The sequence below is a fragment of the Ostrea edulis genome, chromosome 5, assembly GCF_947568905.1.
Source record: "Ostrea edulis chromosome 5, xbOstEdul1.1, whole genome shotgun sequence".
Lineage (NCBI taxonomy): Eukaryota > Metazoa > Mollusca > Bivalvia > Ostreida > Ostreidae > Ostrea > Ostrea edulis.
Genome location: NC_079168.1, coordinates 44,781,902 through 44,809,031, shown reverse-complemented (window position 1 = coordinate 44,809,031; position 27,130 = coordinate 44,781,902). Strand labels below are relative to the sequence as shown.

At 34.5% G+C, this 27,130-nt stretch overlaps 1 protein-coding gene across 1 annotated transcript; it reads left to right on the top strand.

Moving 5' to 3' along the window:
* Nucleotides 1–951: 951 nt before the first annotated feature.
* On the top strand, nt 952–25,245 carry LOC125652937 (WD repeat-containing protein 26-like). The gene is made up of 14 exons (XM_048882425.2): nt 952–1,360; nt 4,952–5,051; nt 5,688–5,744; nt 7,409–7,545; nt 7,689–7,786; nt 8,091–8,247; nt 10,160–10,298; nt 10,545–10,685; nt 11,655–11,774; nt 13,471–13,616; nt 16,861–16,939; nt 17,596–17,725; nt 18,939–19,106; nt 19,767–25,245. Exons 1-14 carry the CDS (start codon nt 1,170–1,172, stop codon nt 19,802–19,804), a joined length of 1,701 nt encoding a protein of 566 aa, XP_048738382.1. The 5' UTR covers nt 952–1,169; the 3' UTR covers nt 19,805–25,245.
* Nucleotides 25,246–27,130: the final 1,885 nt, after the last annotated feature.

Sequence of the window (27,130 nt, the reverse complement as noted above, 5' to 3'; positions counted from 1 at the left end):
CATTCATGTACACCTGTAAATTCTTGATGTCGCTACTCTCCTAATTACTCTAGAGTGCCCCCCCCCCCCCCCTTACACCGTTCAAGTGGGAAAGTATCGAGAACGTACGTTTCAGGGACTTAATTCAGGGTTCATCTTACTTTGTTCTTGCCCGATTTTTTAGAACAAAAATGGGTTATATTGTGATAAAAAAACAACAACAACAAAACCGCCTAGACCCCACGATTTTCAGGGGCGGATTCAATAATTGCGCTGGTTAGGGGGAGCACAACCAACTTTTAATAGGCAGCGGGGGCTGGGGCTGCCTTGAGGGGTCAAAGTCCCTGTAAGCTCCTGGATTTTACAAATTTTACAGGGCTTCAAATATATCTCCTATGTAGTCATTTTTACTATTATCTGTCATTTTCAATAAGGTGAAATTAATAAAATGAAAGATGTTGTCATTTATTTCTCCGAGAGTGGAAGAAATTATAGTTTCTTTTATCGTTTGCGATTTTCTAAACCACGATTTATCTTAAATTTGAAAATTTTAGAGCCGGGGGGGGGGGGGCTGCGCCCCCTTAAATCCGCCACTGATTTTGCCCCCCCCCCTCCCCCCCTAGGGTAATAGACCTTTTAGAAGATTCGATAATGCCTTCGAGTTATCCGAGATTTCTCTGACTCTTACCCCCGATGTTATATTGTGACACGGATTAGCTTTCGAGGTTCAGTATTTATAATAGATCTAATTCACCCGCCCCTGATGTCGAGGCTGATACCCATGACTGATTTCCTCTCTTGTCAAGCGAGAAAACTACACTTTTCGTGCATAATGAAGTAAACAGGCTTTAGTACAATATCTGTACCCGTATGATAAAAATTCCAGATAATATGTATGCGACACTTTTTTTATGCCTTTGATTTTCCCGCAATATAACTTCAAGACATTTAGCTAAATCTCCCACAATTCTCATCCTGTGACGTCATCTAGCAAAACAAATTTGGTAACTGCAGTGAGAGTTGGAGGATACCACTCTTCTAATTTCGCTTGCCCAGGACCAAACGGATGACTTTTCTGGAGAGTTTTCCCTATAGAGTGAAGCTGAGCAATACTGGCATCGTCGTCAGAATCAGAAGACGGTGGAACTTCACCCCCACCGCGTAAAAAGCAGCGAGTCTCGGCCACTACCATGCAATCGAATGGCTGTCCCCAACACAATGGAGAGTCGAGCGTTGCGACGTCATCTCAACAAAACGGCTCTTGTTCCACGTTCGCAAATGGCGATTTTCATATCAAATCCCCTCCACGAAAGCCCATGTGTCAAACTGACCAAGATATTGTGCGGTTGATCGTCCAGCATTTGAGAGGACTAGGTTTGAAGTAAGGGCCTCGAAATCAAAACAAAGCGTTTGTTTTGATTCGCATGAATGATGAAATTTGATATTTTTCTGTACATGATTATGCTAAACCAACTGTTGTATTCTGTATGTAAACCTTACCATAACACTATACGAGATCATAATAGTACGTAATAATTCAACGTTATGATGCGTCTTGGGGCTCCCATGGGTTGTGGTGTCATATCAGCTGATATTGATTGATGGCGGTAGATCCAAAAAAAATTAACACCGAGTCGGTTTTGAAATACCCCTATCTTGAAAATTGGGTTTATTTTAAATATTTTGTGTTTTGCGGTTTTCATTTTAAGAAAAGGTAAAAATATTCATGTCTTTTTTTTTCTTTATTTGCCACATGTCATGGTGACAGAGTATGTAACAATGCCTATTTATAACAAAGGAATTTGGACTGGCATCTGCAAATTTTCTGGTGTATTTCTTGTAATTTTTATAAATTATTTTTATGAATGATGAGTTACTCACATGAAACTCTTTATTCATAACCTAGATCTAGAACTTCAGTGTTAGTTGGACAGGAAGTAATTGTTATATTACCTCCCCTTTCTTAATACTTAATGATTTTGTAACATCACCTGAATAATAATGGGCTTCAAATTTACAGTACGATGTCATTAGCTTGATAGTAGATGAGTGTAAATTTTAAGAATGCCCCAGTCAAATAGATCCAGGGATTTATCTAGGTTGTTTTTACTACCGGTAAAAGGTACCTTTCCCCTTTGGCAACAAATGGATATTTCCCCTTTCCACAGATAAAAAAATCCCCTTCATTTGTAGAAACTTCACAAAATTGTATAGGAATTTTTCAACAAAAATCATTTTTTTATATTCCAAGTCATTTTCTATAATTGTCAGACTTACAATATAGATAAAATGAGTAATTAATCAAGTTATATGGCTGTTATAATCTGTGGATATTATATTCCATGGATGTCCCTCATCCCCATCCCCCTGGAAGCTAATGACTGGATTTCTCAAAAATTCCCCTTAAATATAAAATGGGTAGTAACATCTATATGCTGGATAAAACCCTGAGATCTAGTAAAGGTTGGTGGGGTGCAGAATAAATTGCTTGCAAGTAGATAATACTATGCATTTCTGTCTTCAGATTTATTGTGAGGTTAGATTAAGAAAATTATAGATAAACCCCTCATAATGGAAATATGCATGCAATACTATTACCGGATACATACACAGTAATATTGATCTTGTAGAGAATTATCTTTTTTAACACCTCTCCATAAGAAGGAACTCTATTTAGATTGCAGTCTTTCTTTAATTAAGTTTCATGAATTAATGTAATCTTTAAGAATAGGCAGGACAATTATCATGTGATCAAACTGTATTATGTCAGAGACTCCACATCATAATGGTAGCTATCTTCGTTTTATTAACTATGACATCATAGCCTACTAAACTACGTTATGTCATGTAGTAAGCTGTGATGTCATGTGTTGGGTACAACTTTGATGTATTCAAAATAAATTTGATGTGTAAGGTTTTTAGAATTTTTAAATATTGATAAGAATTGAAAGTACTGCATTTAAGTATGTATAATGATAAAAACCAGTTATAGCAGCAGGGATAGACATTAATTAACTTTTCCCCTCACTTGCCCTTTGGCAAAGTAAACTTGAAGTTTTACTTGTCCAAATGAAAAACTTTGTTGTCTGAAATATTTTAGACTCAACCAGTAACTCTAATTAACTCTCTCTGTCAATTGGTGATACGGTATGATATACTAGAATGAGCTTTCACCATAATCTGAGATTTGGTAAAGAAAACAACAATATATGGAGTTGAACTTTACTTTCTAATATTTGATATTCATCAAGCTTAACACAATTATTATAATAATCGCATTTCCTACTGAAAAAGTTACTTGCCCCATCGGGCAAGTGTGTATTGAGTTTAACTTGTCCGAACTGGGTTTTCACTTGCCTCGGGCAATCGGACAACCGTTAATGTCGATTCCTGAGCAGTGAGAGTGTACAAAAGTTCAATATCATACTAGTTCAGCATTGAGGTCAGCTTGTCACTTCATATTGCATTGACAGAAATATTTAATGTGTGGAGACAAAAAATCATTTGATATATTGTTTTCATTAAATCAGACATGTATGTGGTAAAAACAGGGTTTTACGTAGTAAATTTTGTTTTATTATTTACTAGTTCTTTGTCTAAACCACAACATCTGAAAAAGTATTCAAAAGGTATCCATTCCCAATATTTGTATGAATTTCAGATGGAAATTTCAGGGAAAGTTTAACAGGACTATGATGCAATGTTAATCAGTTTTATTGGTTTTTATACACCTGTCTTTAGATTGAAAGTATTATGGTACAGCGATGTTTGTACATGCGTTCAGGGTTTTCTGTTTCTAATTTCATTTCTCTACCACATATCAAGTTGAAACTTGCTATGTAGTGTTGAGGAAATAGAAAGTAAATGATTTGTCCTGTTAACTCCTCTCATGGTTTTCAAGTGAAAACCTTGTTTTGCCGAGTGATTATATGGGTATTGAAGTTGTGCATGTGGCAAGGATTTTGATTTTCTTCAAATTTTTAGAAAATAACAGGTTATTGAACTTTGTCAGTTTTGAGGAATTATTACGTAGAGTACATGATTTGTCTGTTTTTCCTTCCACGGTTTTCAAGTGAGGACCTTCTTATTTTACAGAGTATTTGTATGGGTATGGAAGATGTGTATGTGGCAAGGATTTTGATTTTCTTCATTTCTTGAGAAAATTACAGGTTGTTGAATTTAGTCTGCTTTGAGGAAATATTATATTAAATAAAGGACATGGATCATCTCACATTTAGAAGCCGGAGTCTTTGTAAATAACTTGAAGATTTGTATAGTGCATGGATTTTGATTCTCAACAATTTAAAAAAAAATCCTTTGATCTTTTAAATATTTACAGATTGGTGAACTTGGTAAAATTGTGAGAAATATTTTATGCACAGAACTCTTGGTTTGTATATCTACCTCCTGTCATAGTTTTAAGCTAGGACCCTTTCTTTATTCATATGATGCAAAGAAAGTATGTCACAGCCTGATGATTGTAATACTACTTGAAGCAAAGTTTTACAAATTATGGCTTAAGAAAAACGCCCTATGTATGCATTTTCATGGACATATTATGTACCGTTTGGGGTACTCTTGTTGTAAGAGGTGATTCTTCCATGCCCATAACTCTCAATAATGATGGAGACCGATAAATAATTTGGGCGTATTTGTATTGATGGACGATGGTCCCCTTTACTAAGATTTCATCAAGTATGAGGAAATTCATTGACAAATAATTTTGTTATGCCACTGTCATGCCTATCCTGAAGAATGTGTGTCACAGAGTTTTAAAAATCTCTTTCTACATATTGGAAATTTGATATTTTTACCATTCCAAACATTGAAATATACTATCTTTTATCAGTCCAAAGGAAGTTTTTGGGTGTCAAAGCCTTTGGACTGATAAATTTTGGAAACTCTTCTTGTACAAATATTTTTGGTTGAAATTGATTACAGTTTTAATGAAATTCAAACTGCTTTTTTGCAGTCAAACAGCAGAGCAGCTTCTTTCTGAGTCAGGATGCATGTTGGAACACCCTGCAGCAGCCAAACTTAGGTCACATGTTATGGAGGGAGATTGGACAAAGGTCAGTCACTTCAGCAAAAGAAATTTATATACTTGTGTGATTTAGCTACTGTTAATGCAAAGAATAAGATTTAGTTCTTTGTGCAAGAAAAAACTCTTTTCTTTGAAACTTGTCTCCCAATCCATTATTTATATACAATGAAACCTGTCTAATCTGACATGCACTGGGAGACAATTTTTGTTGTTGTTGAAATACAGTATATCGGAATAAACAGTGTAGGAATCAATGAAAATAAGGGTTGGAATGCCCAGTGAAACGAATTGCACAGATGTCAGATTAGGCAGTTTTCATTGTATATTTGTATTACATGGAGTACAGTTTCCAACCTTTGTTTGGTAATGAATTTATCCTAATTTTAGTGTAGTGGTGCACATGATGACACTATAAATCATCTATTGTAATTTGCTTATATTTCATAAGTCTTTGTTTCTGTAAGAGACAAAAATTTTACGAATGTTTGATTTGTTCATCACAAATGAGTATATGCAGTATCATTGAGAACCATATTTTCATGTCAAAGCAATCATGTGATCGATTTACGTGAAAATGAAGTCAAGTGATTAACAGTACATGCTTTTAGATATATATATATACTTGACATGTATTGGAGTATTTTATTTTACTTGTATTTTCCAGGCTGAACAGGATTTGGAGGAGTTAAAAGGATTGATAGAATGCTCACAAGGATCCTTGGTAAATTTTTGGATTCACTAATTGACATGCAATCTACATAATCTAGCAGTAAATAGAATGTCACTTAATGAATTAATTTGTTAAGTATAAATATTTGTATGTTTATTTTCAGTATTGTTTGCCAATGAATTTTTATACCCCTGAACGAAGTTCTGGGGGGTATATAGGAATCACTCTGTCTGTCCGTCTCCACATTCGTGTCCGGGCCATAACTTCTTTGTTCTTTGACATAGGCATACCATATTTGGCACACAGGTGGATCACCATGAGACGATGTGTCGGGTACCTTCATGACCTCTATATGACCTTGACCCTTGACCTTAAGATCAAAATTTTAAAGTTTTTTACAATGGATTTGTGTCCGGGCCATAACTTCTTTGTTCTTTGACATAGGCATACCATATTTGACACATGAGTGTATCACCATGAGACGGTGTGTCATGTACCTTCATGACCTCCATATGACCTTGACCTCAAGGTCAAAATTAAACATTTTTACAATGGATTCGTGTCAGGGCCATGACTTCTTTGTTCTTTGACATAGGCATACCATATTTGACACATGAGTGTATCACCATGAGATGATGTGTCAAGTACCTTCATGACCTCTATATGACCTTGAACTTTAACCTCAAGGTCAACATTGATTAAAGGGTTTTGACATAGTCATACCATAAGACATGGGTGTATCACCATGAGACTATGTGTCATGTACATTCATGACCCCTTTATGACCTTGACCTTTGATCTCAAGGTCAAGATTATAGGTTTATGCCATGGATTTGTGTTCGGACTATATCTTCCATTTTCTTCTACAAAGGCATACCATATTTTTACACTCAGGAAAGAGGTAATTTATACCTATTAACAACACCCTTTGGGAGATTGGAGTAAGCGGGGGGTATTCTTAGTGAGCATTGCTCACAGTACATCTTGTTCAGTCAGTTTGTAACATTTTCAGGTCTTATTGCCATTGGTCTTCATCCATCGCCGTGTGTCATCCGTGAACAGTTTTACATTTTTAACTTCTTTTTGGAAACTACATGGCCAATTGTTACCATTTTCAGTGTGAAGCATCTTTAGAATAAGAGGAATGTAAATTGTGAAATTTATTACTTTAACACCCCTAAGGCCTCATGGACGGGACCAAATATGCTGAAAAAGCCATATTTTCAAAAATCTCTACTTCCACATAGGTAGGGGAAAAACTAAATGCATGGTTATGATGTCCATGAAGTTCTCTACTTAAATTATGAGATTCATGGCTCCTGGGTCAGGGGTTCAGGCCCTTGGGCAGGGCCAGTATGGCCACATAATGAATATGTATTTCAAATATTAGGGAATGTTGAAATGATTATAGGCTTCAAACTTCCATTTTTCCTTCTTCTGTAATTGAATATGAATTGTATGTATTTTGAAAGATCATAAACATGTCCATATTGAGGCTATTATGCAAAATGAAACTCCCTGTATGGGCTATGATACTCAGGTGACCATTGAAGCCTTTGGTTCTCTTGTTTTTAGAGCTAATAACATTTATCATAAGAAAGGCAGATGATGGTGTTGTTGGTCTGTTCTTGATACTATATTAAGTATGATATTAAATATTACTATTAAACATAGCATGTTATTTCATCTGATATTTCTTGTCTACATTTATTCAGAAAATGCAATTTTTGATCCTGGAGCAGAAGTATTTGGAACTGTTAGAGGATGGAAGAGAAATTGATGCCTTGCATTGTCTGCGATATGAACTTACTCCTCTGAAGTTCAACACAGAACGTGTCCATCAGTTAAGCACGTAAGTCTTTTCATTTTGAAATAGGTTTGTAATAGTAAAATATTAGTTGCATTTCAGGGGTATGTAATTTTGATTATTGGATGAAAGACTCTCACAAATGTCCCTTGATACATGAGAAACAGTATAATCCCAAACTTTAACAGGTTTATGATGTGCTGCAATTCTGAAGATTTACGTGAAACAGCAGAGTGGGATGGCAAAGGAGTGGAATCTCGCAGCAGACTGGTAGAGAAGCTGCAGAGTAAGGATTTAAAATATAAAGATATTATTGAAATACAGTGTGATTGTTTTGTAGAAGGTGGAATGATGATTATAACATCATGTACAATGTATTTTGTATAATGATATCTAAATTAATATAACTGTTTTTCAAATTTTAAAGAGATTAAAATTCTAAAAATCTTTCATGATGATTGATGCAATGATTATGAAATGTTTTGAAAATTTAGAATTTTTAGAATTTGAATTTCATCTTTCTATATGTTTACTTTAATGTTTAGTTCTTATAGTAGTGATTTTAGAAAGGAGAATATGAAATGTTTCAGCCTTTCTGCCTCCATCTGTGATGTTGCCTCCCCGCCGACTTATGACCCTCCTAAATCAGGCAGTGGAACAACAGAAAGAGAAATGTCCCTTCCATAACACCAAGTTTGACAGTAATCTGGAGGCTGTCTCTCTACTCATAGATCACATGTGCAGCAGGTTTGATGACACAGCACATTATATGTATTTATTATGGGGTTTAGATATAATTTTATCAAACACAGTGAAGTTGTAGAACTACTGAAGTACAAGGGAAAACTAGTTGAGATCTGAACTTGCTCAAGTCTCTATGTTAAGTTGTTGTTTATTCTTATGTTATGTATCTGCTCTCTTTCATAACTTCTATAATGTCAGAACATGGAGACTTGTAAACCTTGCAAACTTACCAACCATTTTCTGATTGGTGAAAAGATCATATTACTCCCTGTACTAGAGTGTTAGGTGTTCACTGGTAAGTTGACAGGTGGCCTAATGAAGATTTTGTAACATTGTTATGGACTATCTTGGTTATCTGTCGGGGAGGGAACTTGTCAACCTTACCCTTGTGATCAATAATTAACCCGACACCGAGGCAGACATTAATACGTACTCCAGCAAATTAAAACAAATAATAAGAGAAAGAAATAAATAACCTGAGGTGATGGTTTATTTTGTCGATATAGATTGACTGATTGTATATTGTTTAAAGTCCCTCTTGAGAACATTTTACTCATATGGAGATGTCACCATTTCCGGTGAAGGGCTGCAAAATTTAGGCCTATGCTTAGCTCTTACGGCCTTTGAGGAGGGAGGGATTTTATCATGCCGCACCTGGTGTGACACGTGACCTCGGTTTTTTTTTTTGCTCTCACTCGAAAGACCGCCCCATTTAGTCGCCTCTTATGACAAGCAAGGAGTATTAAGAACCTATTCTAACCCAGATACCCACATGCCAATATATGTATAATTGAACTTTTAAGACTAGCAAATTAATCAACAGTTTGAAGTTCACAATGAAAAATATTCCCAAATATTAAAAAAAGAAGCCTATTTTATGTCAAGGTCAGACAGATGGACAAATAGAATGGAAACGTGCCAAATACTTCGAATATTTCAAATAATATTACAGATGGACATTCATGAACTTACTTGGATAATTTTGTATGCTCAAAACAAGACAGGTACAGTACTTATAAGGCTAGGATAATCAAACTTGATACGCACATTCAGCCATCATAGATGGGTTGTATTATGGTATGGTGTGGTGTTTCTGTGTCTGTCTGTTCATCCATCAGCACCTCGTGGGAAGGATAACCAAAAGTGGTAGACATATTCCCCATGATGAGATAGATGCCTATTTTTCTTAAGACTTTCATTGGCAATCATAAAGGAAAAACTACATACTTATACAGCTAGGATCATAAAATTTTTGTGTATATTTTGAACTGAAAGTTTCTTGCTTCTCAAATTATACTTTATTGGAGTGAAATTTTCATACAACTTGTTATTCATTTGATTAAAGAACATTTTATTTGGATCTTAATGCTTAATGTATTATTGAATTTATTAGATGGGTGTAATTTGCACTGCTTTGAGTTCAAAATAAGATAAAATTGTTCTGTTGATTATTTTGCCTTTGACATCTCTAATATGCAGGGTTTACAAGTCTCTTTTGTGTTTAAGATGATTAAAACTATCACAGGGAGCAGTCTGCCAACAGTTTAAAAACAGCATAGAGACTTTAGCAAGTCTAGCCAAGTACCACTTACTCTGTATGTGGAAAGGACCTATACAGACTATGCCTGTCGTCTAATCCATATGTTTTATACTTGATAAAATGTTGCTTAAATTAAATTATTTACTCTGTATCTAAGACTTTGAAAGCTGTAGTGATTCAAAACAACATTATGGATATAGTTTGGGATGGCTGTAGTCAAATACTTGGGTTTCTTAGTACATGTTTGAGTATCATCAGGTAATTTATTCGTTGTTTAGCATTGCAGAGGTTATGCATCTTCTGACTTCTGAGAACACTTGTAATGTTTTACATAGTAATACCAGTACATATAATGTTGTTAATCCAATTTTTCAGAGAGCAGTTTCCTTCAGTCACTTTACAGACACTGAATGATCACTGTGATGAAGTCTGGTTCTGTCGGTTCTCACCAGACGGTACCAAGCTGGCTACAGGCTCAAAAGACGGCTCTCTCATTATATGGAGTATTGATTTTGTAGGTCATGCAAATTCATCCAATAATCTCTTAAAACTGCTTGTCAAGATAAATTTCTATATGATTCATGAAGTTGCATTTGTTGACCTTAGGACAAACAGTTTTGTTAAAATATTTAGAATTATCATTGTTCATGTTAAGTGGCACCAAGATTTTTAATTTTAAAAAAAAATTTAAAACCTGAAAGCAAATAAGTATTCTTTAAAAATATGATAGCTTTTGTTACACATTTCATATACATTTTAGTCAACATATGAGTTGAGGAATAAGAAGACATTTGAGAACCATGCCTATGGAGTGTCTTACATTGCTTGGAGCCCAGATGGCACACATATTATTGCCTGTGGTCCAGATGATTGCTCTGATCTTTGGCTGTGGAATGCTGAGGTTTGAATTAGTGCAGTTTTGATAAGCAAACAATACATGAATGTACAGGTGACTTTCGATGGCTTGAACTGTGATCTTTTGAAGTTCTCAATCTCGAGAAGTAATCTCCCGATCCTGATATTTTTCCTTAAATTTGAATAAGAAAATTTACTCTCAATCTTTTGAAACTCTCCATCTTTTGAAGTAAAATTTTAGTCCAGTGATATATAAACCTTTAAGATTTGCTCTTGATACCTCAGAATGATACCTATTTAAAATCTATCACTTGTGATCCAATTACATTTAGCACTCTGTGGACCTTACCCATGAGAAGACCATTGTTAAGAGTTCAGAAAACATGACATGATAATGTAGTTATTAGTTTTGACACTTCATCAGATATCCCAATCTTGAGACTGATAGGTCTGTTTAATGATTGATGGTAGTTATCAATTAACCTAATTAAATTTTGAAAGATGAATGATGATTTAGAGACACAACACTAATTTATTTGCTGCAACAAATAAAGAATAGATAAATACAAATTAAAGTGATCCTGTTCTGATGAAATAAAGTTTTGAAATTAAATACAATACCTGGGAAAATGAAATTACCAATTCTACCACACGTTATATCCAGTTAATGTGAAAGTTCAGATTGGTTGATCGAAGTGCGGATTTCCAGACCTCTCGAAGTTTTATTTTAATCCTATAGACTTTGAGTTTTTGAGAGTCACCTGTATTATAAGTTATTCACTTTAAGTAACTAGGCAGTCAAAGTTGCTTCCAGTTGTTAATTAATTTTAATCCCTTTGCAAATTTGTTTTACTGAAATGTGTATAATAGAAACATGTGTCAAGTTCACAAATTTTATGCTCATAAACCATTTTAAGCCACTGCTATAAACTTGATAAATTTTGTTGTCATGAGGGAAGGTTGATTACTGGTCATTAATTACAGTAGACATTGCATGTGTTGTGCAATTTTGTAGACAGGTGATCTTAGAGTGAAGATGAGCCAGTCTCCAGAGGACAGTTTAACTACAGCATCCTGGCATACAGACAGTAAGAAGTTTGTGACTGGTGGAATTAGGGGCCAATTTTACCAGTGTGTAAGTATCGTCTGTATGCATGATATGGTTAATATACCATGGACACTTCATGATTTACCTATTTGTGTTTGCAGCATGATGTTTTTTTTATCTTTCAAATTTTTTTTATTGTCTAAGAACAGGTATAGTTTGGTTCACACGTGGTTGGCAAGCCCTAAAGTCATCAACCTTATATCATAAATCTTATTCATAAACAGTCCTGGCATTTTCAAATAGTGAGAAAAGAAGACATTTGCACATCTGACATACACCATGCACAGGCACTTGCCGTTATAAATATCTTTGATAAAAAAGGTTGTCTTCCTATAAACAAACTATTCACAAGGTATATCACACCGCCATCTTGGTTTTCTTTTTAGCTCACCTGAGCCAAACGCTCAAGTGAACTTATCTAATCAAAATTTGTCTGTTGACAGTGTCATCATACTTTTCACATTTTCATCTTCTCCAGAACTACTGGGCCAACTTCAATCAAACTTGGCACAAAGCATTCTTGGGTGAAGGGAAGTTTGTTCAATGATGGGCCATGCCCCTTCAAAGGGGAGATAATCGCAAAAATAGGGTGGGATCATTTCAAAAATCTTATTATCAAGAACCACTGGGCCAGAAAAGCTGAAATTTACATGAAAACTTCCTGACAAAGTGGAGATTCAAGTTTATAAAAATCATGACCCCTGGGGTTAGGGTGGGCCACAACATGGGATCAAAATTTTACATGTGAATATATAGGGAACCAAACTTGGTACAGAGCATCCTAGAAGAAATTTGTTAATATGAAAGACCAAACCTGTCTACAAAAGCATATGATAATTAATGAATATTTAGTTGTTACCTTTGAAAAGGTTTTTCTGAACCAAGCTGCTTGTATAATGATAGTTTTGCTCAAGCTTGTTTAATGCTAGGAACTGCTGCTCAAGTGAGCAATGTGTCCCATGGGTCTCTTGTTTACCAGCAATCTGAATAAAAGTAGATCCTATGATCTGCTCATGCAGATCGCTACACTTATGTAGCGATCTACATGAACGAATCATAGGATCTGATTTTAATCAGATGGTTTACCAACTGCATCACTTGCAATTTTCAGCAAAAAGTTTGATAATACAATAATTAGCCCCCTACCGTTTAAAAGCAAATATATTATGGCCTTACCTCTTGCATCGTCAATTTATATAGCACTAAGCTACCTGAACCTATACAGTCTATACGACTTTTGTTACTTTGTTCTAAAAACATTTGCAGATATCCAGAACAGGAAAATTATGATAGATTTTACAGCCCTTGGGGCTAGTGATACTTTTAACTAATACTCAGGTAACCGATAAGGCTTGTGGACTTCTTGTATGTTTAACAAATTGATGATGTCACAATATTTTATTATATTTATGCCCCCAGAATTGATGATTCGGGGCCATATAGTTTTTGGCTTATCCGTCTTTCTTTCTCTGGCAAAACACATTAACCCTGGTCTTATCTTTTACACCATAAGAGGTAGAGCTTTCATATTTAGTATGTGTATTTCTTGTGGCAAGACCTTTCCATTGACACCAAAATCTTTGACCTGGTGACCTTAACATTGACCTGGTTCCACTTTGTCGTAATCTGGGGCATCAATTGGTGTTTCACAAACACATCTCATTTTCAAGTAGTTTTTAACAAAATTATTTTTTAAGATTTTCTGTTTTCTTGTCTTTTGTAGGATCTAGATGGCAATGTGTTAGATTCGTGGGAAGGAGTCCGTGTACAGTGTATTGCCTGTCAGAATGATGGGAAAACAATCTTAGCTGCTGACACCCATCACCGTGTCCGTGGATACAACTTTGATGAACTTGCAGACTTCAATGTGTAAGATGATATGTTTTGCATTCAATGTCAAGATTGTAATGATCATTCCTTGTAGAAATATAGGTCACTTTTTTAATAGCTTGAGCTGCTCACAAAGTGAGCTTTAAATAAAGTTTTTTGCAGAAGAAAGTTCACTATTCCTGATGATTTACACCAATCATAGACTCACACTGAGAGTATATTTTCAAGAAACATGTTATTAGCTTTATTTGTAGTGAGACAGTGATACTTAATTAGTAACAAACAAATGTACATTTAATAAATTACTGGTCAATAAATTACTGTTTTATTTCATAAATCAATAATGCAGTGGGTTCTTTTTGTCAAAACCAAGTTCACAATAAGTCTAAATTAGTGACACAGGCCGTCTGTGTTGTGCTAATCATGCACGGAGTGTTATCTCTAAGAAACATGTAATTAGCGATATCTGTAATTAATGAATAATGCTGTGGGATGCAGATATAAAATTAAGGTTGTAAGTCCAGACATAGACTTAAATGTAGGCTTTACAACTGATTTAACATGTGTGACACCCGTGTTTTATGACGGGTCTAAGTCTGCTAGTGAACATGGGGTTAAATGAACTTCATACAAGTTCAAATTGTTTCACCATGTGATTATATTAATGTATTCTGTATGCAAGTTTAACCCAAGCCATGGTGAATTGTTTCTTAAAAATGAACCATCTGTGGCACCCTTGTGGGGGATTATACGGGAATCTCTGCAGATACTTTATCCTGATTACCCTTCTTTACATATAAGAAGGTAAAAATTGAATGAAAAAACTTTTTTAAATGTTCATTTGACTTTATCAACATTCTTTATATGGTATAAATACTAGCCATAAGATGTCCTAGCATTGATGTCAATACATTTGGCTTTTCTGTTTTCGATCGTGTTGCTATGGCAATATTGCACTTCATAAAAAATTTAGATTTTCTTTATAATTGTTTATCAAATTACATCAGATTTGTTCTTTTAAGTAAAATAATAAGTAATGAAAGTAATTCTACTCATTTTTAGCTCACCTGAGCCAAAGGCTCAAGAGGGCTTTTCTGATCAAAACTTTTCATTGGCATTGTCGTTGTCATCGTTTCGTCTTCTCCTCCAGAACCACTGGGCCAATTTCAATGAAACATGGCACAAATCATCCTTGGATGAAGGGGATTTAATTTTGTTCAATTGCAGGGCCACACCCTTTCAAAGGGGAGATAATCACACAAAAAAAGCAAAAATAGGGTGGGTTCATTTAAAAATCTTGTTGTCAAGAACCACTGGGCCAGAAAAGCTGAAATTTACATGAAAGCTCCCTTACAAAATGGAGATTCAAGTTTGTAAAATCAGGACCCCCTTGGGGTTAGGGTGGGGCCACAATAGGGGATCAAAGTTTACATGGGAATGTATAGGGAACTAAACTTGGCACAGAGCATCCTTAGATGAAATTTGTTAATATGAAAGGTCATACCCATCTACAAGGGCATGTAGTAATTAATGAATTTGTAGTCAAGTTTAATAATTAAGTTGGATTATTAATGAAATTAAGTTGTTACCTTTAAAAAAAAAATTTCTGAACCAAGCTGCTGGTATAATGATAGTTTTGCTCAAGCTTGTTTAATGCTAGGAACTGCTGCTCATGGGCCTCTTGTATACATATGACTTAAAATAAATTGGACAGTTTATGCTCTCTTACAAACCACTTCGTGGATTATATTTCTTCAACTATCCTAACTTACTTTGTATTGTATAAATGAGTAAAAATTACTTTCATTCCTTGATAAAATGGTAACCCTCCTGGTCAGCATCGGGATTGAACCATAATGAGATAATAATGATAATGATAGGTTGACAGAAATTAGCATTAAAACATATACACAAACATAAATTGAGTATAAAAAATAAGTATCTAAATATGAATACATGATATAAAAGAAAAAAAAATACATAGCATATTATTAAAGACATACATGTATACACACACTGTATCACATTGCAACTATATTTGAGAATTTGGCACACTATCAATGACCTAAACTAAAAAGAGTAAATCACAATTTTAAGTGCTACTTCTATCAAAATATTCCAGCAGATACACAACTTTAAAAATAACAGCCAAACCAGGGTTTTGAACATTTTCAATCTGATTAAAACCAGATCCTGAGATCCGCTCACTTAGATCACTACACTAGGATCTGACGTAACCCCATATAGGGTCACGTCCGCATGACCTTTTGTTAAGCCAATCAAATTGACCCTGTCGATTTATACCATCGATAATTTTTCTCCCATGAACCTTTGCGTCATTATTTACGTTAGAGATGAAAAAAAAAAAAAAAAAAAAAGGCTTCGCGTTTGACAGACGACTGCACACCTGTCAAAACGTGATTTAAACAACGTCTGTTTTCTCTGCGGGTTTTCTTCATTCAAACGCTAAAAAATCCCAACAGAGTTCACAATTCAAGGGAAATGGCTGCGATTGTTTGGTTTGAAAGAAAACATATCGCAGCTAGATGCGACGTCACAATGCACCGTTTACGTCGACTGGCGTTATATTCCTCGCGTTATTTAAGTAACCCATCTTGAAAACTATTCAATTCGTACCCGTCCCAATTCATACATAAATCTGAATTCACAATTAATTTAATTTGGGTATATTTCATATCGTACGTTTTGTTGTTTGAATGAATGGAATAGATTAGGCATTATTGCGAAAGTTTTGAAATTCGTTATGCGAGAATATACAAATTTACAGTGTGGAATAAACTTCGTGGGAGAGAGGTTACAGCAATTTGTTTACGAATTGCCAGGAACCGCCTAAATAGCCATTATTGTCTGTATGGCGCAATCTGACTGGCTGATAGTTCTCATGAATATTCCAAGCGAAAGGTCATGCGGACATGACCCCCTATGGGGTTACGTCAGATCCTAGTGTAGCGATTGTGAGCGGATCTCAGGATCTGGTTTTAATCAGATTGGAACATTTTGTGACAGTTTGTTCCAAAGAAATGTAAATGAGAAGCTGTATGAATGTTTACAATTTTCAGTTTTAGCTCTTGTTAAACATAATGGATTTGACATATGATTGTATTAATGTGTGAGTTAATTTGACTTTAGTGAGCACTGTGGCCCCATTGACTTTTTGTTTTCTTGATTACAAATATGTCATGCTTTATCAAGACATTGTACTTTTACATTTACATGATTACAAATATGAAATGCCTCATCAAGAAAATAATTTTGATTGCAGAATACAAGAGGATCATCCAGTCATGTCTTTCACATTAAATGATACAGGAAGATTAATTTTACTCAATGTAGCTACTCAGGTATGTCTAAGGAGATTCGATTGTCCTTTTGAATTTTTAAACGAGGAGGAAATTTTCCTTTGAATATAAAACAGCTATTATGTTATTTGGAAATAATTGACTTTACATAGACATTGATAATTAGCATTAGTATACTCATATAAATTACTGATAATTAGCATTAGTATACTCATATAAATTACTGATAATTAGCATTAGTATACTCATATAAATTACTGATAATTAGCATTAGTATACTCATATAAATTACTGGTATGTGTTTATGTATATCAGGAAAGTAAATCAAAAATTTCCTCTCTGGAATTGGATAAAAGAAATTATCATGTAACAAACACTATGGTATCATCTATATTAATGTAATTTTAAGACAGATTGTGTCATTGAATTTTACTGCACACATTTTCATTTGATACAGATGGATTGTTCGATTTTGCTTTGTTTGTCAAAGTGAATATACAAATGTGTAGATCATAATTTTGTTGTTTGAATTTCTTTTGTTCATTAAAGTGAACATATAGATTTGTAGGTCATTTGTTGTTTGAATTAGCTTTGTTCAATGAAGTGAACATACAGATTTATAAATCATTTGTCATTTGAATTTGCTTTCTTTGACAAAATGAACAATCATTGATTTTGAACATTGATCTTCATTTCAGGGAATCCATTTATGGGACTTAAATAATAGGTGCTTAGTGAGGAAATTTCAAGGGGTTACACAAGGATTTTACACAATACATTCTTGCTTTGGAGGACTTAATCAAGATTTCATTGCTAGTGGAAGTGAAGGTTAGTGTCATCAAAGAGCTATGTACATTAAGCAGCAAAATCTGCCCTGTCTTCAAATTTCATCAAATCAAATAATGTATGATGCCCACAATATGCCATTCATGATTATCAGAACACATTAATTTTTCCTTATATGACATGTTGTTTTCTTGTAAGAGTTAAACATAGCGTTTTTTCTTTAAAAAACTAGAAATATGTCCATAGGACCTGAATGTCCCTCCTAAAGTGACATTGTGATGCAATATGAAAAAAAAACTCAGAGATTTATCAGTACCTTCTCATGGCCCGATATTCTGCCCCATTTTCATTTTGTGGGGAAAAAAATTAAAATATTAAACCCTTTTTTTATCTAGAAAATTCTGCAGATTAAGGATGACCATAGGGGGTGATTGAGGAGAAATATCTCTCTTCATGTAAAAAAAACTTTATAGCTTTTCAATGGAAAGAAAAAGTAGCTGCACATTTTTGGCAGTTTTTGTCCTCCCCTAAGTCTGCTGAGGTGCAGGAATCCTGAAATTTACAATTTATGTCCCCCTTGTCCTAATGATGCTTCATACCAAATTTGAAAAAAATTCGAATGGTAGTTATCAAGAGGGTAAAAATGTTCAGTTGTTAATGCACAACGACAGATGACAACAAATTGTAATACCAAGATTTTGACTCTAGGATGGGTCCAAATTTATTATATTGTTTGCATGTTAATGCATATATTATATCATGTAAAGCCCTTCATTCAGTATATATGCACTTTTGAGGGCATTGAAGTTTTAAGAAGACATGTCTTGTTTTATACTGTTGCTGAATATTAGAATTTAGCTTAGATAATCAGAACAGGACATTTTTTCTAGATTTCATAGCCCTTGGGACTAGTGATACTTTTAACTAGTACTCAGGTGACCGATAAGACCTGTGGGTCTCTTGTATAAATTCAGTAGAAAATATGCAAACCTACAAGAGAAAGCACATATTACATTCAGCGTGACCTGTTTTTGTATGAAAACTTATAGATTATACATATATACCAATTGAATATTGTTTTTTATGATGACCCACTTATTTTCATGAAATAGCCCGGACATTAAAAGGCTAGCTTCTGCTGTGTATGTATTACTTTCTATCCATGATGTCAAATTTGTGTACAAATGGCAAGCATTCATTGCTGTATGAAAGGGAGATATATCTTTTATTTTCTAGTTTTCGATATATATTTCAGATCACAAAGTGTATGTATGGCACCTACATAAAGAAGAACCCATTGCAGTCCTGGAGGGTCATGCAAGGACAGTTAACTGTGTTCACTGGAATCCCAAACTGCCCGGCATGCTGGCTAGTGCCTCAGATGACGGCACAGTCAGGGTTTGGGGGCCTGCAGAACGACAAGGTAGATATTTAGAGATGAAAACATTTTAAATATGATCATAGTTGATAGGACTGACTTGTTTTGATGAATATTTGTTGGATTTTGAGTCTGTAAGAGGATATCTGTCTCAATCTGATGGAACTGCATTCTCAAAACAATGATCTGCACTTTTAATGTTAGGACTGTTGATAAGAGTGTAATTTTGATTAATTATACAATTATTTCATGCCTACTCGGTAAACAGTTAAAATTATTGTCCTGATGAAGTGGTGATGACCCGGAAAACTGTTGTCAGAGGCCATAGGCTAAGGACAACAGATTCTTGGTCTTTACCACTACTTAATGGCAATAGTTTTGACTGTTTCTTAAGTAGGCATGAAATAATTGTTTTATTGCCTAATCTGCTAATCAGGTAATAGTGTCTCACGTGACCGGGAAACAGTTTGTCACATGATCGGGTAATAGTAAGTCATATGATGATCTGTTTCACCCCTGCTCATTTTGTGTACCTTTCTCTGCTGATTATAGTTTGAAACAGAAAAAAATATGTAATATCAATTTATATACTAGATTAGGTAATAAAAATGAAATGTAAACACAAAAGAGCAATGATAGCAAACATGGACAAACTTTGTTTCACTTAAATGTAAACCTTACTGTAAATTTTGAAATTTCCCTTAGGAAATGGATGTGAATCAGGCAGGAGTACTCCAGTATAACAAAGGCTGAAACATAAGGATTCCAAGTCTATACCAGGATCTCACTGCCATAATGTGTTGCTGGAACACTAGTGATAATGAAACCTTGCCGCCCCAGGTCATCTAAGAGTTTGAAGATGACCACAAATACAAAGGGAATTTTGATCTTGCACAGAATGGCTACTTAGGAATTGTGACAAAACACCTTAAAAGATTGCTAACAATGAATAAAAAAGTAATGGTAGAAGAAAGATAGCTAAGACTGTCAAAGAATTTTTTGGAAATGATAGTTTGAAGGAAAGTTGATAATGATATTTTGTTTTGGTTTTCCATTTGCTGAGCTGTGGAAAATCTTTTTACCATGCACAGCTTGTAATGTTGTATTTCTTAATCAAGTCAGTTTGTAATTAGTTATCAATCATGCTCAAATATCTGTTTTGAAATTTAGATGAAAGGAAATAGATCAAGTTTAGATGATACTGTGCATGATCAATGAAAAGGTCTGAATCATTGATATTATATCAACAAACGTCCTAAAAGGTTTCTGATGTAACACATACCGAATTCATTCCTAGAACGATATGGCAAATATTTTGTCAGTATTCATCAAGTTTACATCACAATATCATGATAAAAGATTATATGTAATGAAATTGTAAACTCTGTATGGTTAATTATGTTTTTGAACTGCTTACTTTAACAGTACAAAGTATCTCTTCTTTAAACTTTGATACATGAAATGAAAACTTTTGTTCTAGTCAAAATATGGATAATTATAATGCACTGTGTTTCAATCTTGGTAGGTAAATTGTTGCAATCTTTAATCAGAATATGACTGAAGTCCTTCCATCTCAAAAATATTCCTCCAGAAATGCTATCTTTTGCTTGCTTGTCAAGTAGTACAATCTTCAGACACCATATAGTGTCAGCAAAGCTGTTTCAGTAGTATCACCAGTAATGTGCATCATTTCATCTCTGTTTTGGTTGAATTTGTTGGTGAGTCATACCAGATTGATATTTGAAGAAAGAAGTTATGTAATTATCATATTCATGATCTATCCATTTGTTGAAGTGCATTATTAGCCATCTTCTACAGTCAATTTTGGAATTATGGTAAACTTTTCATGAAGCAAACAAATTGTGTAGATATGGTGGTATGCTCAGTCTATGGATTGAAAAATTTAGACACCATGCTGCTGTATCAGTGCCATATACCAGAGAGAGTTTTTAGCTTAAGTTTCTGTGTATAACATTTACCATTATTTAAAACTATTGTGTGGTATCAGGAGCTACAGACACACAGATACTCTGTGATTTCTTTTTGCTATGTCTTTCATCTTACCAAATTTTGTCCACAGATTAATGCATGTAGAAATCATTATGATGATATGGAGTGTAATATTAAGTGTGCACTTGGGCATTGATTCAGATTGAAATGCAACTTTAAAGGACAGAGGGTCGAAATGCTTCAAAAAGTATAGGTCACTGTGACCTAAATTCATGAAAGCTATAGGCCATTAGTATTTATGAAGTATTTAGCAAAATAAACACCAAAAATCTAACATTGACTTCTTATTTCCTAAATATATTTCTACCTGAGTATTTTCCCAACATTGAAAGAATAATCATTATTGAATTCATAGACACCATTTCGATTCATTCTGAATAATATAAAAAAAGCGCCCCCGCGCCCCCCCCCCCCCCCCCCCCCCCCCCCTGATGCAAACATCATGGGTCATAATATTTTCTCAGTTTTATGGCGTGGCCAATGATTTAAACTGAGCCACTTCATCTGGAATTTACACTACCCCAGTACTCTCTTTGTCATTATTTAAAGCTTTTCTGTCATTTGCTGTGTTGTTGGGAGCAAAATTCCTACACATAGTAGGGTTTATTGTCCCGCTCAGACTTTAACCCTCTTCTGTGGTGGTATGTTGACTCAAATTTTCACCAGTCGATGTACACAAATTTTGAGCGGTCAAAAGTTTTCCTCTCAACCAATCAAAATTGTCTTTACAATCTATAGTTTTTTTTAGTATTTTGATGAACCAAGAAGGATTATCAATTATTTTCTATGGCCAGTAAACTCGACAACAAAAATTGATAGCCATTTTGTCTGACAAACCAATTTTTTTTAAAAGGCCAATTATTAGCCTTCCAGTGGACTTTTAGTTGGCCATTGGCCATCTGTCGGTGTTTCATGCCAATCTGAATCACTGCTTGGGAAAGAACTGTGTGTACAGAAGTTCAGAACAATATATGACTTGCCTAAAAATTGTGGGAGATGTTGAAGAATTCTATTTAAAGTTAACTCTTTAAAAATATTCAAATTTTTTGTAGTTGTTGATCTTATGATCCGAAATTGTTCTGGGAAAGGGAGATTGACTCTAGATATGTGGGGTTTTTCATCATGAGTTATCTACTAATATAGTTAAAAGAATGGGAACATGTACACTTGATCTTAAAGGGATGGAGCGAAATTCTGCAAAGGATGTGTGTGGTGAGTGTTGTGAGGGTGAGCAAATTTTAATGCAGATCAAATGGTGTAAGGAGGGAGTACTGAAGGGGAATCCATTCAGTCTATGTATGTATCACAAGATGCAACAAATGTTGTAGTGAACCTTTTTATCTAATATTTTACTATTGTTGTTTTAAATTGAATTTACATGTGTAATAGATCGTCAAATTTTGAGTTGTCTTTAGTTCATATATGTTTGAAGACAAATTAATATAAAATACATGTGTGCTGTTGAATGGTTTTTTTTTTTAATAGTTTGTGTATAATATGTTTGATTAGGGTACATTTTGAACTCTATTAATCCCTATACCACTGCATGATACACTGGCTGATTTCCCCAAATAATTTCTCGGGGGTTTCTTTGTACATATTTCAGGTATCTGAATAACTCTTTATTCTATGATGATGAACATGTACACATTTTATATTCTGATTTGTTACCCCAAACTTCTTGTTTTGAATGATGGTATTATTAAGTTTACATGAATTATAACATGTACATATATACTGGCATCAAAAGGGAAATGAAAGGACTCATCAGTGGGTGGCATCATGGTGGGGGGAAGGTCAGGGGTCTATGATTTTAAGACGAGAGAGTTTATGTTCAGTGTGAGAATTCATATTTGATAGCCCTGTATGTTTTTTTTCTTCTTAATAATCATTCCATACATCGAGATAGTAGTATTTTCTGTAGCCTTTTGTTTTATTTGCTGTAGCATGCATTATATTATGTATGTATAATTATGGATTTTTTTGCACAGTTCGTGTTCAGTGTATCTGAAGTATGGGATTTTTTCTTTTTCATTTTTTGTATGTTTTCATGTATGTAGATTTAGTAATATATGAAATATATTTTTTATGACAAATACACGTGGGTGGACCCATGATTTCCAAACAGAAACCATGCATCTTGAAACTAACCGTAAACCAGATTTAGAAGTACATGTATTTTCCTCTATCAAAACATAAATGACATGTATTGGTTATGAAGATGTCATATTGTATCCTTATTTTTTCCAAATATGAAAATGAAAATAAAATTCATTATAACCAAATTAAACATTGTTTCACAACCACACACAGCATAATTGTATTTTAAGTTTTCTGAAAGTGCAGTAAGTTATTGTTTCATTGGCAATCTTAATTCATTAATTCTTTAAATTGGTTCACCTAGTTCTCCTTGTGTAGCAAACCAAATTGATAGCAGCAACTTAATACAAGCATTGCAGATCCCCTTGTATGGTGTCACCATTGAGGATTGTGAAAATGGAAGAAGTAGGATATAGTATTTCATTTATCAACTGATTGATTTGCCGGTATGCATAAATTATCACTTTCTTCATTGTAGTTCACCACCTCATATACCTAACGAACTAGACAGTGATCCCTTATATTTATATTTGAAATAAAAATGAGAATATAAAATTAACATATCAAAAATGCTGCCTAATAGAAAATGAAATACACATGGCATTCCATGTCAGTTTCCATATTCCTGCCCACTGATGTAATCAGAAGTAGCTGATTTCCATCTAATGAGAAATTTACATGCTGATGTAGTATATGGGGAAACTAATACATTGAAGCTTCAAAGGGTTTTCACAAAGAATTACTAAATATCTAATTGACCAAAAGTATTCTCGTGGAAGTTTATTCATGCTTATTTACCCATTCATCAAGAGCATGGGTGGCATTTATAATAAAGGCATGGTATACTTTCAATATTGGAGCATGCTACCAAGGTGATCTTCCATGTCTTGTATGTTGATGGCTTCATCTTCCAATGAATTCTAGTGTTTTCTCAGCTTCCTCAAAATGTTGTAAGTGTACGACAGGTATTATCATTTATGTAAAAGATTTTTTATGGTTTGTGAATGATAACATGATTTTATTGTCAGGAGTGCAAATTATTGGAGTTTTAATGCCATCATTTTAACAGTTTCTTGCCCTCTGATGACTAAAATTATAACTTAAATCTGATGGTACAGGCATTTTTACAGAGACCAAGAAGGCATTGTAGAATCAAAATAGAACAATCACAATATTTCTTGAAACGACATTGAGAATTTTCTCCAGTGTCATTAAAGCTGTAGTTTTTCAGTATGTACAGACTTCCTTCAAATAAAACTTACTATATTAATCCACCAATCTCTGTTTTACGCTTTACATTAATGATGCTTGTAATCTAAACTTATGGGCGTTTAGTACTGTTTATAGAAGGTAGGGTAGACTATTGTCTTCCAGTTTTGAACTATGAATTGTAAAAGTTTACATCAGCAGAGTGAAATACACAGGATTGTACATTACTCTTTATTAACAAACACTTGTCAAGTTTTCCTTCATAGGAAAATTGTGTTTTTTCCATAGTTCACCAACAAATTGTAATGGATGTGTACCTATTGTAGAACTTAACTTTGCATCATAGTTTGTACCTTTAAACTAAGTTACTAGATATGTATTGTGTGTGTTGAGGATTGAAAATCTTCTGGTAATTTATAGGTTACAAGGAGTGATCATAATTTATAAATAACCTTACTTAATTCAAACATTAAAAAAATTGCAATCATTCATTATATGTGTGACCAAGTTGCAATTCGTCTGACATCCAATATGAAACAAGCACAGTATGTACATCAGTAGCATGCATTGTGATCTTGAGACAGTGTGTGTGTGTGTGTGTGTTTTACAAACGCAAGTTAAGATTGTAGTTCCCCTTCCCATGATTTTAAAATCACAACATGAAGAGTACAGCCCTTAGTATATTGTGTAACTGAAGAAAATTAATGTTTGTCATGGTTTGACCAAAGAATTCCGCCAGAATGAGTGGGTTTATTTTAAATGATAGTCCGGATTCCGTTCAGCTTTGGTGGTAAATAACATAAAACAGATCATACTGAGTATATTATGAATCAGTTTTGTACAATAAAAGTCATATTGAAATATGTATGTCATCGTCTCTTTATTCTAATTTGCAGAAATTCAATTAAAATAGTTTAGCGGTCAGCCAGGTTCAATTGCTGGTGGCCAGATAGCTCAGTTGATAGAACACATGACTAGAGATTCAAGGGGCCTGTGTTCAAATTCCAGTCTGATCTGTTGCATTTTCTCCCTTTCGGTTACAGTTGGTGCCATTGACTACCCCAGGACTTCAGGTGAAAGTCCTGTCAGGGGCAAAAGAATCTGGGTTGTGCGTCTTGGAGGGTAAAGGAAATTTAAGGAGAGAAAGATGTAGTAGTTTGGGCAATATGGACCGTGGATAGCTCAGCTGTTGGAGCACCTGACTAGTAATGCAGGGGTCCTGGGTTCGATTCCTGGTTCAGCCCAAAATTTCCTCCTTTCCTATATTACAATAGATTGAAATAATTGCTATAACATATAGTTTATATTTCAATATGTTTGAGACTTGAATCTTTGCTGCCCATCCAAGGAGCTTCAAAACTGAGTTTACCAACATTATGAGTCAAACCAAATTTGTAATAATGTTCATGTCGCACACTAGAACATAGGACTCTGTCCATCCCTCTGAGCAAATTGTGTTCAGACTGCATCTTTGTATCAAATAAAGGAGTATAGCGCACTTGGTATGCAATTTCGCCTACACAAATACTTTTTTCTTGAATATTATTTTTTACAAACATTCTGCTATACAATGTCGGTTTATACTTGTGTTAACCCAAATTACTTAATAAAAATATCGATATGTTGATAGTATCTTTATTTGATAAGCATAAACATCACAGTGATTATATAGAGTATATAGTAGATGTAACGTAATGGACATAGAAAATTGCAAACTGTTGCAAAAGGCCACTCTAAACCAGAAATAAAACACTAAAATTGTTTTACTTGAGTAAGACCGTACATAAGTCCATTTGAGGAAATTTGGTTTAAGGTGGCCTTGTTGAAAATGGATAAAATATGAAAAAATCGTTCTCAAAATTTACCTTGAGATTTAGTAGCCTGTTAAACATTTAAACTTACATGCCTGGGTGGCCTAGTGGTTTAGGTGCTCGGCAATCTTACACTTACACCATACATTCTGAGTTCAAGTCCAATATTTTTCCAATCTATTTTTTTTTTTTTTGCTTATCATTTTTTGGGGTCGTTTTCTTGAGAGGGGGTGTGTGTGTTATAAATGTGATGCATATATTATAACAAATATTAGTCATTTTCATCATAACTATTCCAATATTTGCAAGTTGTGACTTACCGGTAAAGAAAGGGAATTTATTCCGAGATCACTGTAGTTCTGTTTGTTTACACTAACATGTTCCTGTGTGCACAGGATTTTTAGGTCACCTGAATTCATTCAGGTGACCTATTGCTATCTGTTTTTGTCCGTCGTCGTTCGTCGTGCGTTGTGCGTTAACATTTGAACATTTTCAGCTTCTTCTCTGAAACCCCTGAACCAATTTCAACCAATTTTGGCATATAGCATCTGTGGGTGGAGGGGAACAAAAATTGTGAAATTCGTGGTCCCTGCCCCCCTGGGGCCTGAGGGGTGGGGCAAAAACCATCAAAATGGGTGTAATTTTAAAAAATCTTCTTTACTCCTGGACATCAAGAAGCCAAACTGTGGGCATAATTATAATGAGTGTTGAGCCCTCTACCAAAATTGTGAAATTCATGGCCCCTGGGGCAGGGGTTCTTGTGTTAGGGTGGGGCTCTATTGGTCATATAGTGAAAATGTAGAAATTCTTTGAAAATCTTCTTCTCTGTCTCTGGGTATTAAGTAGACAAATTAATAGCATGGTAATGATGAGCAAGGATGCCTCTTTATAACCCCCACAACAAGTTGTGGGGGGGTATACTGGAATCGGGCTGTCCGT

Excerpts from the sequence above, each read along its gene's own strand:
- LOC125652937 (XM_048882425.2), top strand. The coding sequence starts at position 1,170 with ATGCAATCGAATGGCTGTCCCCAACACAATGGAGAGTCGAGCGTTGCG. Across the intron at positions 13,617-16,860 it reads GAACTTGCAGACTTCAATGT|AATACAAGAGGATCATCCAG; the intron begins GTAAGATGATAT and ends TTTTGATTGCAG. Across the intron at positions 17,726-18,938 it reads CATTGCTAGTGGAAGTGAAG|ATCACAAAGTGTATGTATGG; the intron begins GTTAGTGTCATC and ends TATATATTTCAG.